Source organism: Vombatus ursinus, unplaced genomic scaffold (genome assembly GCF_900497805.2).
Source record: "Vombatus ursinus unplaced genomic scaffold, bare-nosed wombat genome assembly UNPS02014171.1, whole genome shotgun sequence".
NCBI classification, from domain to species: domain Eukaryota; kingdom Metazoa; phylum Chordata; class Mammalia; order Diprotodontia; family Vombatidae; genus Vombatus; species Vombatus ursinus.
In genome coordinates, this window is record NW_020953949.1 from 2465888 (window position 1) to 2479992 (window position 14105).

A 14105-nucleotide genomic window follows, 5' to 3' on the forward strand; every position below is an offset into this window, starting at 1 on the left:
TAGCAGGCTGTGCTTATCTAGCATTGTTGATATCTGTGGTCAGCGGCATTGAAACAAAAACAAAGACTTTGATCATTTTGGAACTCTCATACCTTTGGAGATTATGGATCCCAGCATACACTTGTCTTTAATTCTACTAGTTTGGGACTCTTGTATTCCTTGATGGCTTTTTTTTTTTGCTAGAGTCCTGACTGCAAATTCTCCTCTATTTTTTTGTCCAGTCAGTCACTATCTGTTACATTAAGATCTATTACTCTAACCAAGTATATGGGAGCTCAAAGCCCTGAAATTCAGTATTTTAGCTCTTTGTTCAATAACTTATCAATTATTTCTTCATCCCAATCTGCAACTGAATATAATTGCTGAAACTCATTGATTATAGGCATCTACTGTCTGGTCCCCTTGTTATATCAAACAAAATAATCCATATAAGGTGCTTTGTAAACCTTAAAGCACTATATAAAAGTCTACAATTTTAATCCAGATCTTTCTGCAATTGCGTTACATTTCCATCTATGGTCCCAAACACCACTAAAGACTATCCCTTAAAGTGACTATAATCTCCCTATGGGGGCTCTCTATTTCTATCAAGGCAACTGCCTAATTGTAGGTACTTTTTCCTAATTTTCCTTCTCAAAAAGGCTCCCCATGTTTGATTTGTTATAAAGAGGTGAGAGTATGTCTTGAATGCCAATTCACATGGACCAAATATATTCATGACCACATGGCAGCATGCTCTGGGTGGGGGGGGGGGGGCTGATGAGGTATGGTTACAGCAACTTACTGACCCGGGGATGCAGTTATAGTGATATGAATGGGCCAGTCTTGTAACACCCCCTTGGTAATCACTCTTTGCTGTCCATACAGCTGTTCCTTTAACCTGTGAACAGTTTGTAAGATAGGAGGAAAAGGAAAAGAAGCCAGATCCATGGTGCCTGTTGTGTCATCCCTGAGATTGATGGGATGGGTCTGTATCTGAGATGCAATAAGTCTAACTAAAGAAGGACTTATTATTACACATTTAGCTAGTAGAAGGCTGACCCTTGGCCATTGAGGAAGTACTAGACATCACCACAGTGTCTAAGATTCCTTAGAATCACAGGGAAAATATAATCACATACATCATTCCCTCCAGTCACTTCCCCAGGGATTGGTATCATAGGGGATACACCCAGAGATGCATCTTCATCAAAGTCTTTCAGGAATTATGGCAATGTACCCATGACTTTCCTGTGCCTCAGAGGCTCACTTGAGTCAAAGTCATTCTCTGACAGCAATGGAAATGGCAACATGGCTTCACAGAATTGTGTATTCTGTAATTTTTCTTTAATTCCTTATTTCTTGTTATTCCAATATGTATTTAATGGTGGTCCACTCCAGCTCTGATATAAGCAGCTGGGTACTAGTCTTTGCTAGCATGCTGACAACTCATAGCTCTTAAATTCTCTCTCTCTAGCCAGGGTAATGACATTACTCCTTGTTCAATGACCCTAGGCAAGTCAGTTCACCAGGTTTCTCAGTAATACTGTAACACATACCTCACAGGGTTCTGAAGAAAGTTCTTTATGAACTGTCAAGTCTTGTGCCAATGTGAGTTATTACTAGCTGTATGACTTTGTATCATTTGATTCACTTTAGTGAACCTTATTTTTTTTTTTTTTTGGCGAGGCAATTGGAGTTAAGTGACTTGCCCAGGGTCACACAGCTAGTGAGTGTTATGTGTCTGAGGCCAGATTTAAGCTCAGGTCCTCCTGACTCCAAGGTTGGTGCTCTATCCACTATGCCACCTAGCTGCCTACCTTATATTTCTAATCTGTAAAATGTGGATACAGCTTTACTGATGGTATTATTTGGAGGAAAGAATTTTATAGACATTATAGTGCTTTATAAATGTGAGCTAAGCTTTTCTGTGAGCTAAGAGCTATTTTTTTTTAACTTTGGTAGAAAGTACCAAGAAAAGGTCACAGAAATAATATTAAACATATGTTGATTTTAGGAGAAAAATATAAATATTGTTGAAACCACCTGATAAAGGAGAGCCATTTTATTAACTCTGACTCTATCTTGTCTCTCTCTAGGTTTAAATTACTAAGTCAAGAGGAAGGAGAGTATTTTAATGTTCCAGTTCCTCCTGAAGGAGAAGAAGGCAATGAAGAGTTCCGGCAGAAATTTGAGGTGAGTGGCTTTTTTTTTTGGTCATTTGGAGAGTTGCATCTATATAATATGTGATGATTTTCATGTTTATAGCATAGTTTTATTGGTACTTCTCTAGAATATAACCTAACTTTATTGCTATTGATATATTAATATTTTCTCCAGTGTCAAACAGAATTGGCATCTAGGTATCATAGAAGACAGCATGTTAGACCCAGAGTCTGGAAGTCCTGAGCTCAAATTTGACCTTAGCAATTTGCTAGTTGTATGATCCTGGACAAGTCACTTAACCTCTGTCCACCTTAGTTTCTTCATCTATAAGATTTGGATAATGATGACTCCTAAATCCCAGGTTATTGTGATGATAAGCTGGGATAATATATGCAATTAAAGCACTATCTAACTGCTAGCTATTTGGCAGTACATGAGATTCTGAACTGCTGATGACTTCTTCTCATTGGATGGTCTTTGTGAGATCACAGGTATAGAATTGAAAGAGACCTTAAAGGTCATAGGAACATAGACGCAGAGTTGAAAGAGATCCCAAAGGCCACTTAATACAACACCCTCATTTTGCAGATAACAAAACTGAGTTAACTGAGAGGTTAAATGATTTGTCCAAGGTCACACAAGTAATAAGTGGCATAACTGAGGGGGAAAAAAAAACTTCCGAAGTCATCCAACTCCAAAGCCAGCATTCTTTCCATTGTACTGTACTGCCACCATTGTGTTGAGGAGAAGCCTGAATGGGTAGAGTTTGAAGGAGAGAAGAAAAGGTATGATTTCCTGAGGGACTGGGAAATCCATATTTCTATAGTAATAAAAAGCACAGAAACTATCAGATAATATCTGTTGCTGATGTATGACTGAAAACCAACCAAAGCTACTACCTTACTTGACCCATCTATCCTGCAAGTACAACTGGTAATGACAGTTATCAAATATTTTCAGAAGAAAAATCATGAAAACATATAGGTGTAAGAAGCAAGTTTAGCCATATAGCTGGTATAGATACTCATCAGTTGACACACATAAACACAACAGACCTATAAGAACCAACAGTAGGCATAAGCTTATGGCGATCACATTTTGGCCACTTGCCTCTACTAAGAAAAGGCAAAAAAAAAAAAAAGAAAAAAAAAAGGAAAAAAAAGAAAAAATATTATAAGCCTGACAAATATCAAACAAAATGAACATTGCATCATTGTACAAAGAACATAAATGAATTTATATGAATATCCAAACCATTATGTTTTAGAGTGTAGTATGTTTAACAGAACAGTAACAATTACCTTGCTTATCCCTGTCTCCTTTGGAATTTCCTTCTTTGTATTTTGTTAAATGTTTCATTGATCCTCTTTTGCAAGGCAGGATTTTGTTTTGTTTTGTTTTATGTTTACATGAATCTCTAGGGCATTTCATAGTTAGGCAACTGAAGAGATCATTTGACCCAATGAAGCCTTTGCTGACAGTGTTGGGATCCTGACCCTGGTTGTCCATTTGTAAGATTGTCTCCATCTGAACCTAATCATTCAGAAGAAGTCCAGGGAATGATTTCTCATTTGTGTGAGAAAGCTTCCTTTGGTAGTCATGCTCTATTTCTCCACAGGTAACAGAAAGTTGTTGGGGAGCTAACCTTTGGCTATTAATGAGTACTAACTTTAGATTAGGCTACATGAGATAACACAGGGTATAGCTCTAAAGTACTCTTTACATCTGTGTTTGGCAAGGGAAGCAGTACCCTCACAATAGCATAGCTGGAGTAATTCTGGAGGTGAAAAGACTAATTATAACAAGATTGATCAATTTGAAAGTGTGATTCAACAGATATATATGAATATATGTCAACAATGTACTGTACAATGATGGTTGCTTCAGATCATGCTAATACAATGATAGGTGTGATATACATGTGGGCAAGTTAGCTTCATTCTGGTCTATAACCACAGAAACCCTAACCTAAGCCAAATAGCCATCTTGCAAATATGGGTCCTTCACCATAGAGAGCAAAAGGGTGTGGATGGCTCTGTGTTGCTTATCTCTTTTATCAAAGAAATAGCTCAAGTACTGTCTCTCCTGTTGATAATGAAAGAATGTCATCTTTGTTCAGAAAAAGGATCAGCTATTGTTTTCCTTCTGGTATCCTGTTGCAACCTTAGAGAGAAACTTTAAATTTCAGAAGTGAGCAATTGAGATATCTGTTTAGAGTTATAAAAGAACTGAGAGATACATTGAATGTTTATTCAGGGCCAGGTCATGTTATCAGGAAACTAGAAAGCTATTTTTCCAGTCCTGGCTAACTTACAAAGACAAATAAATGAGGAATTATATGCCAAAGGTAAAGCAATTATAACTGTTTCCATAAAGAAAGAAGACAAGAAGGCCAACAAAGAAATAGCCTTATGAATTAACAATGAAGAATACTAATCTGTAACTCTTCAGTTAACACCCTATTCCCTACCTGAATCTAAACCACAGCAGAGTTTATGAAATAACCCATGATCATATGTTTTGGGACCTTCTCAGGGATTTCTTTCTTGTTGCAGACTCTGTTGACACATGTTGCCATTGCCTTTCCCCCAGGATCCTGTTGCAAAAAGCAGTGGACCTCAATTCTGCTAAACAACCAGAGGAAGGGAATGAATGTGGGTTGGTGGTGGCACTTCATACTTCCTTTCTACCGACAATATCCTTCTGAGAGAGAACTCCAAGGTGGCAGAAACTCTTCCTAGAATATCCATTCTGCCACCCTGTAATCTTCCAAAAAGTAACAGACACTTACTCAGGCTGGCCATATAATCAAAGAATAGAGGAAATTGAGATAGGAGTCTAACATGTGAGACTGTACCAGACTGAGGGAAAAGAGATTTGAATCTATCTGGGGCCGATGATGTACAACCAGAAGGTTAAGGACCCAGGACAGGGAAAAGTGAATTAAAGGACGTGGAAGAAACCTGAGACAAACTTGAAGTCCAGCTACAGGAGTAAACCAACTATCATAGAGAGAGCTATCAGAAAAGGACCAGCAAGGGAACAATTAGGGGGAAAGGCTAAAAGCAACAGAGATTTTAGGAGGAAGAAAATTCAGTTAAGAACCTTAGTGCACAAACAGATAAATCAGCAGAGAGGATAATGAAATTAGAGGTGATTGCCAAAAAATCCAAAAGATTACAAATCTCTAAATAAATATTTCAAGACAAAGGAAATTGAACCAATATGTGATGAAGCACATAACCCTGTAGATTCCCAAGATATCATGAAACTGCAGTAGAATGTTCCAGAATGGTTCAAGAAACAAATCAGAATCTTGAGAGAAATTAAAAGTCAGATGTCAGAATTTATGGCCTAAACAGCAGAAAAAAATAACAGAATGGTAAAACTTGACTGCATGGTGATAACTCCAAAATGTCTAAATAAATGAAAGATCAAAAAATATATTGGGAATACAAATACACTAAAGAAAAGAATAATCTGGAAGAAGACAAAAAGTAGTAATGCTAAAGGAACACCTAATCACCATAGATGCCAAATGAACTGATCAAATCTGTATTTGATGCATAGAGACTACTTAAGAATCATAGGCCCCCTAGCAGAATGTGACAAATAAAAAAACCCCTGAACACTATAATATAATAATACAGGAAAACTGCCCAGAACTTCATAATATAGCAAACAAAGTATCATTCAAAAGAACCCACGGATTGCCAGCAGAAAAAAAACAAAAACAAAAATAAACAAATCTTATGCTTCAAAGTCCAAAACACATACTAAGCAAATCTTACAATTCCAATGACAAACAATAAATTCGTCATGGGACCAGGAAAAAGACCTTCAAATATAAAAGAAAGGAAATTTGAATGACACAAGTTTATTGCACATTCACCAAAAAATTCAGAAGGGATTGGAATAATATATTCAGAAAAAGCAAAGAAGCTTCAGATACAACCCATAATGATATACCCTGAGAAAGTGATCCTATTAATGAAAAAGATGAATGCTCAATGAAAGATTGATCTAATAAATAAATAAAAAAAGGATTTGAAGCATTCTTGCAAAAAAAAAAGCAAGCAGATTATTTGACTTGCAAAAATTTTAAACAACAGAAACTTAGGGTAGGTAAATAAATACCACTACTAAGGAAAGCAAAAACACAATGAAATGAATTACTCCATTTTCATAGACTAATAATAGAAAAATCTAAAATGAATAAGACACGTTATTGTGTTAAAAAAAGGGGGGGGGGAAGAGATCCCTTTAAAATATTTCTTTCCAAAAGTACATCAGAAGATAAAGATGAAAGCAGAATTTTACGAAATAGAAGTGACAATGGAGGAGCAGGCCTGCAGGGATTTGGTGTATGGGGTGACCATTTCCTCTAAGAGAATGTTGTACTTCCTAATACAGCATCCTAGTTTTGGACAAAGGAAATCAGAAGTCTTCAGGGCAATCAGCATATAGCAGGGTGTACATGCATGGACCCAGGGTGAAGATTGCATGGAAAACTGGAAAGAAAAGATTATGGAAAAGTCAGAGGATAGAATTGGATTGAATGAATTGTTACGTCGAAAAATGGTAGCAAGTGGTGCTGATGGTGCAGTGGGTAGAGAGTTGGGCCTGGAGTCAGAAAGACCAGAGTTCAAATCTAGCTTGAGATGATTACTAGCTGTTTGACCCAGGGCAGGTTACAACCTCCATTTACCTGAGTTTTTTCAACTGCAAAATGTGAGTAATAGTAGTATCTACCTCACAGCTTTGTTGTGAACATCAAATGAGATCATATTTTTCAAAGTGCTTAGCATGGTGGCTAGCACATAGAAGGCACTATATGAAATTGCTTTCTTTCCTTTCACCCCCACAAAAGGACAGTGCATCTATGCTCATTACTTTCCCCTAAAATTGATAATTCTGAGAGTTAGGCACAACAGAATAAAAAGGTGATGGGGGAAAAAACTATAAGTCAATAACATAGATATTGGTTGGAAGAAGGAATTTAAACTTCATAATTTAGTAACTGTAATTCCATGAAGAACATGAGGAGACTAAAGATGGAATACATAAAGATCATGATTCATAGAGTAAAAGTTTAGATTAGACAGAAAAGGGAAAGAATAAATGAAGAGATCAAGCTATAGTAATCCTTTTTTGAAAAAGAAGAAAACTAACAAACAAAAGAAGATAGAAAGGAAGAGAGGAACAAGAATTTTGAATTAACTACTTAACTGAGAGGAAGAAAAAAGTTGAAAAAGGAAAGAATTAGGTAAAGAAAAGGAAGAAAAAAAGGACTCAATGAGTTAAGAAAAATCTTTCATACTAGGAAAAAGGTTGATCAACAATAGTGGGGAGGCTTGAGGATAAGAGGAAGAAAGTCTGTGGGAAATAGAGTTGACTTAAAGCAAATTAAGTAAGAACAATGGTAGGGACAAATTATTTTTTGAAAGAATAAGGGAATCCCAAGAAAAGGCCAATTCAGGAAAAAAAAGCCATTGAAAATAATATGTAACAAAATGTTATTCTAACTCTCACAACCACTTTAAATGTGCATGGATTAAAATATCCAATAAAACAAAAGAGAGGGGACAGATTGATTATGAAAACAAAACTTAAAAATCTGTTGCTTAAACACATTTAAAAAGCATAGACATGCATAAAATAAAAGGGAAAGGCTAGAGCAAAATTTAGTATGCATCAAATGAATTTTTAAAAAAAGTATTGTAGTCATGCATTCAGATGAGGCAAAACCAATATAAACAGAATCAAAGATATCACATAATGCTACATAAACATCAAATCAATATCAATATTAATCCTGTATGCATCAAATGCTATAGCATCTAAATTCATAAAGGAAAAATTAACTGAATTTCAAGAAGACATAGTAATACAATAATAGTAGGATATTTTAATATTCTTCTCCAATTGTTGGATAAATGGAAAAATAAAGATAAAAAAAGGAAAATATAGAATTAAACAAATTTCTGGAGAAATTAGGGCCAAAACATGTGTGCATCTTTTGTATTGAATGACTAAAAACTATACATATTTCTCATGGAACTTTTGAGCATATTAGAGCACATTGGTATTGCAATTTAGTGTAAAAAGGCAGCAATGTTAACCATATTCTTTAAAATTCTTTAAGAATTATAATAGAATAAAAAGGAATAAAAATAGTAATCATTTTAGGAAGCACAAACAAAAGATACATACTCAAATGAGGACTTAATAATGTAATTGTAAATAATGAGAAGGATCAAGGAACAGAGCATAGAAATGATGAATACAATGAACCTTCCATCTATCTGTACCTATGTCTTCTATGTACCTAGGTAATTATATGTCATCTCCCCAATTAGAATGTACATTCTCTGAAGACAGAGACTATTTTTGCCTTTCTTTGTATCCCTGGTGCTTATCACATTGGTTGGCAAATAGTAAGCACTTAATAAATGCTTATTTACTGACTGAATAATTATGTGAAAGGCAATGTCAATGATGAAATAATATAACAAAATTTTGGAGATGCAGCTAAAGTAACTCTGAGAGGAAAATTTTTTACATAAAAAGACCATTAAGCATAGAAAAGAGGAGAATATTAATGAACTTAATGTCTATTTGAAAATTAGAAAACCAACAAATAACCCCCAGATAAACAGAAAAGAGGAAGGGATAGAAAATATTGAAAATAAGAGGAGAAGTAGATAAATTGAATTTAAATAGGCTATAGAAAAAAAATTATAATCTGATTCTTTAAAGTGAGTAAAGAAGCCTTTGGGACAGCTAGGTGGCTCAGCGGTTAGAGCACCAGACTTTGAGTTAGGAAGATTCCTCTCCATAAGTTCAAATTTTGTCTCAGACACTTACTAACTGTGTGACCCTGAACAAGTTACTTAATCCATTTTTCCTAATCTGTAAAATGAACTGGAGATAGGAAGGGCAAACCACTCTTGTATCTTTGCCAAGAAAACTCAAATGGGCTCATGAAGAGTCAGACATGATTGAAAACAACTGAACAACAGAACACCTTTAGCCAACTTGATTATTGGATTTTTTTTTCTTTTTAAAGGAGGGTAAAATCATAACAAACCCATTAGAAATGAAAGAACAATAAGGACCTACTATGTGTAATTATAAGCCTACAAAATTAAGAATAAAAAACAGAAGATTGCCTTCAAAAATGTAAAATACCCGAACTAAGAACACCAAATAGAATTTTAAATAATCCCATTAAAAAAAAATTAAATAGAATTGGTTGCAAAGGAAATACAGAACCAAATTTCTGGGAAGGAGCCAAGATGGCAGAGTGAAAGCAGTGACTTGTTTAAGCTCTCCCCCAAACACCTCCAAATACTTGTAAAAAATGACTCTAAACAAATTCTAGAGCAGCAGAACCCACAAAAAGACAGAGTGAAACAAACTTCCAGTCCAGGACAACCTGGATAGTTGATTGGAAAGGTCTATTGTGCTGGGCTGGCAGAGGAACACAGTTCAGCATGGGCGCGCAGGCAAAGACCAGGCCTCAGCAAACCTCGAGCAGGCCTCAGGGGACTGAAGCACAGGTAGCTCTGGTGGTTTCCAGACTTCTCAACCCACAAACGCCAAAGACAACTTAGAAGGTCAGTAGGAAAAGTCTGTGACCTTGGTGAGAGAGAAACTCGGTCCCAGCCCCAGTCCCAGCACAGCCCTGGGGTGGCGGCTGCTTCTGGAGTTCTCAGCCCACAGATGGTGGGGGAATTCAGTGACTGATCAGAGAGGGATTGTAGGGATCTCTTTGCTGGTGCTGAGGCAGGAATCTCTTGCTTTCTCCATGCTTGGGTCACAGTTCTGGGTGGCAGTCCTGGGGCGAAGAGGAGCGCTGGCGTGGTGGAGCTTGTGGCAGTGGTGGAAAGGGCATCCTCCTCACAGCTCCAAGGCAGAAAAAAATGTTTGTGGTCACTCCTAGACCAGAGCACGGGGCAGGAAAGGAGTAAACACCTCGCCCTTGATCATACCACCTTGGAAGAACTGAAAATTTACAGGTCCCTAGAAGTATCTCTGAAAACAGCTGCACAAAATCCCTGAAGCTTGAGACAGTACATTCTTCATACTGGAAGCAGACCCCTACCTTAACAAAGAGTTTAACACTCAAGTAATTGGCTGGGATCATGAGCAAACTGTGCAAAAAAAGTCAGACCATAGAATCTTTCTTTGGTGACAAGGAAGATCAAAACATACAACCAGAAGACAATGAAGTCAAAGCTCCTACATCCAAAGACTCCAAGAAAAATATGAATTGGTTCCAGGCCATGTAAGAGATCAAAAAGGATTTTGAGAGGCAAGTAAGAGAAGTAGAGGAAAAACTGGGAAGAGCAAGGAGAATGATGCAACAAAATCATGAAAAACAAGTCAACAGCTTGCTAAAGGAGACCTAAAAAATACTGAAGAAAATAACACCTTAAAAAATAGCCTAACCCAAATGGCAAAAGAGCTCCAAAAAGCCAACGAGGAGTAGAATGCCTTAAAAAGCAAAATTGGCCAAATGGAAAAGGAGGCCCAAAAGATTACTGAAGAAAATACTCCCTTAAAAATTAGAATAGAGCAAATGGAAGCTAGTGACTATGAGAAATCAAGACATTGTAAAACAAAACCAAAAGAATGGGAAAAATAGAAGACAATGTGAAATATCTCATTGGAAAAACAACTGACCTGGAAAATAGATCCAGGAGAGAGAATTTAAAAATTATTGGACTGTCTGAAAGCCATGATCAAAAGAAGAGCCTAGGCATCATCTTTCAAGAAATTATCAAGGAAAATTGCCCTGATATTCTAGAACCAGAGGGTAAAATAGAAACGGAAAGAATCCACCAATCACCTCCTGAAAGAGATCCCCACAGGAAAACTCCTAGGAATGTTGTAGCCAAATTCCAGAGTTCCCAGGTCAAGTAGAAAATATCACAAGCAGCCAGAAAGAAACAAGTCAAGTATTGTGGAAACACAATCAAGATAACACAAGATTTAGCAGCTTTTACATTAAGGGACTGGAGGGCTTGGAATACAATGTTCCAGAGGTCAAAGGAGATAGGATTACAACCAAGAATCACATAATCAGCAAAACTAAGTATAATCCTTCAGGGGGAAAATTCAGTGAAATAAAGGACTTTCAAGACTTTTTGAGAGGCAAGTAAGAGAAGTAGAGGAAAAACTGGGAAGAGAAAGGAGAATGATGATAAGACCAGAGTTGAATAGAAAATTTGACTTTCAAATACAAGACTCAAGAGAAGCTTGAAGAGGTAAACAGAAAAGAGGAATCTTAAGGGACTTATTAAGGTTGAACTGTTTACATTCCTGAATGGAAAGATGATATTTGTAACTCATGAGACCTTTGTCAGTATTAGAGTAGTTGGAGGGGAAAAAAAACTATATGTATAGGTAGATAAATAGATAAATAGAGGGCACAGAGTGAGTTGAAGATGAAGGGATGATCTGAAGAATAAAATTAAGAGGTGAGAGAGGAATATACTGGGAGAAGAAGAAAGGGAGAGGTAGAATAGGGCAAATTATTTCACATAAAATAGACAAGAAAAAGCTTTTATAATGGAGGGAAAGTGGGGTAAAGTGAAAAGGAATGAGTGAATCTTATTCTCGTTGGATTTGGCCTAAGGAAGGAATAACATACTCACTCAATTGGGTATGGAAATCTATCTTACCCTACAGGAAAATAGGGGGGCAGTGGATATGGGGGGGGATGATAGAGGGGAGGGCATATTGGGGGAGGGGATAATCAGAAGCAAACACTTCTGAGGAGGGACAGGGTCAAAAGAGAGAATAGAATAAATGGAAGGTGGGATAGGATGAAGGGAAATATAGTTAGTTTTTCACAAAATGACTACTATGGAAGTGTTTTGGATGACTACACATATATAACTTGTATCGAGTTGCTTGCTTTCTCAATGAGGATGGGCAGAGAGGGAGGAAGGGAGAAAATTTGGAACCCAAGGTTTTAAAAACAAATGTTAAAAATTGTTTTCACATGCAACTGGGAAATAAGATATATAGGCAATGAGGTATAGAAATCTATCCTACTCTACAGAAAAATAGAAGGGGGAAGGGATGAGATAAGGTGGGGGAGATAGAAGGGAGGGCATATTAGGGAAAGGGGTATTCAGAATGCATACTGTCTTGGGGTGGGGGGGAGGGACAAGATGGGGAGAAAATTTGAAACTCAAAATCTTGTGGAAGTGAATGTTGAAAATTAAAAATAGATTAATTAGTAATAAAAAAGATCAAGAAAAAATAAAAATTTTTAAAAAATAAAAAAAAATCCTAAAACCAAATTTCAACTGGAACTCTTCATGATCTTCATCTCCTTTAGGAGGAACTGAAACATTAAAATACTCTCCTTCTTCTTGGTTTAGTAATTTAAACCTAGTGAGATATTAGACAGAATCAGAGCAAGTAAAATGGTTCTTCACTATCAACTAATTTAGGTGATTTCAACATCATTTATATTTTTCTCCTAAAATCAGCACGTGTTTAATATTATTTCTGTAACCCCCTGTTCCTAATGGATTTATAAGAGAATTCTATTAACTTTTAAAGAATAATCAATAGCAATACTGCTCAAATTATTCTCAAATTTTGAAAAAGAAAGCAATCTGCCAAACTATAAACTATGGAAGGCTAAAGCAAAGAAGAAGAATTATTGACCAATATTATTAATGTCAATTAATACTTTTAAATAAAATTTTGTCAAACAGAATATAGAAATGTAGCTAAGTAAGGAATTATTCATTGTGACCAAATTGAATTTGAATTAGGAAAGCAACAATAACTTAACCTTAGACAACTAGCATAATTAAGCATATTAAAAACTGTCTCAATAGATACAAATAACCTTTAACACAGTATAAGCAATTTATGCAAAATCCCAACAATTTTTAGGCATAGAGGAATCTTTTTAAATATCATTAAAATATCTGTCTTAAAAGCAAAAGCAAAAATCATCTACACTGTGGATGCACTAAATACATATAATAGTAAAGCCAGGTTATCACTTTGCCCACTGCTGTTTTATACATTTCTAGAAATACTGGCAATAGCAATGACAAGGAAAAAAATTGGATGTATAAAGCTAGACAATGGAACTGTAAGTCTAACCCTATTTGATAGCATGGTAGTTTTCTTAGAAAACCATAGTTAATCAGTTAAAGAAATTAATTAAAGCTATCAATAGCTTCAGTGAAGTTGCAGACTATAATATAAAGCCATATAAATCAATAGAATTTCTACATAACAAGGAAATCCAATAGAAAATGATATCTCATTTAAACTACAAAATGCATAAAATATTTAGAATTCAGTCTACCAAAGCACACGCAATACTTGTATAGATTCAATTACAAAGTCTTCCTTAAAGTAATGGAAAACAATTTAAATTACTGAAGAATTATCATTGCTCATATCTAGAATGCACTAATATATGTATAATAAAATATTAATACTACCAAAATGTGATAGTGTTAATGCTATACCAATAAAACTATCACATTTTTACTCCATAGAACTTGATAAAATAATAAAATTAATTTGGAGGAACAAAAGATCTAGACTATAAAGGAAAATGATTTAAAAATAGGAATAAATATAGAATAGCATTCCATACCATAAACTATATTGTAAATCAGGTATCACAAAAATTAGTTGATATTGGTTAAAAGTGAGAAAAATAGAAACATAGATCAATGGAACAGATCAAATAAGGGAGAATCAGTAATAATGAAACAATAAGCTAATGTTTAATAAACTTCAAAAAATAAATTATTTAGGAAAGAACTCCCCCTTTTATTAAATTTGCTAGAAAACTGGAAAATAGTCTGACAGAAATTAGACCAGCATCCTATACCATATTCTATAATATATTTAAATGTATACATGACCTTAATATTAAAAATTATTTCATAAAGAATTAGAAGCATATC

General features: G+C 35.4%; 1 protein-coding gene across 2 annotated transcripts in view; it reads left to right on the forward strand.

Annotated features, from left to right (window-relative positions):
- PRKCB (protein kinase C beta) overlaps positions 1 to 14105 on the forward strand; it is a 623945-nt gene that overhangs the window by 371672 nt on the left and 238168 nt on the right. For both annotated transcript variants that reach the window (XM_027859746.1, XM_027859745.1), the window contains exon 8: positions 2079 to 2175. In XM_027859746.1, coding sequence (XP_027715547.1) covers positions 2079 to 2175 — 97 coding nt within the window. The remainder of the gene's footprint in view (positions 1 to 2078; positions 2176 to 14105) is intronic.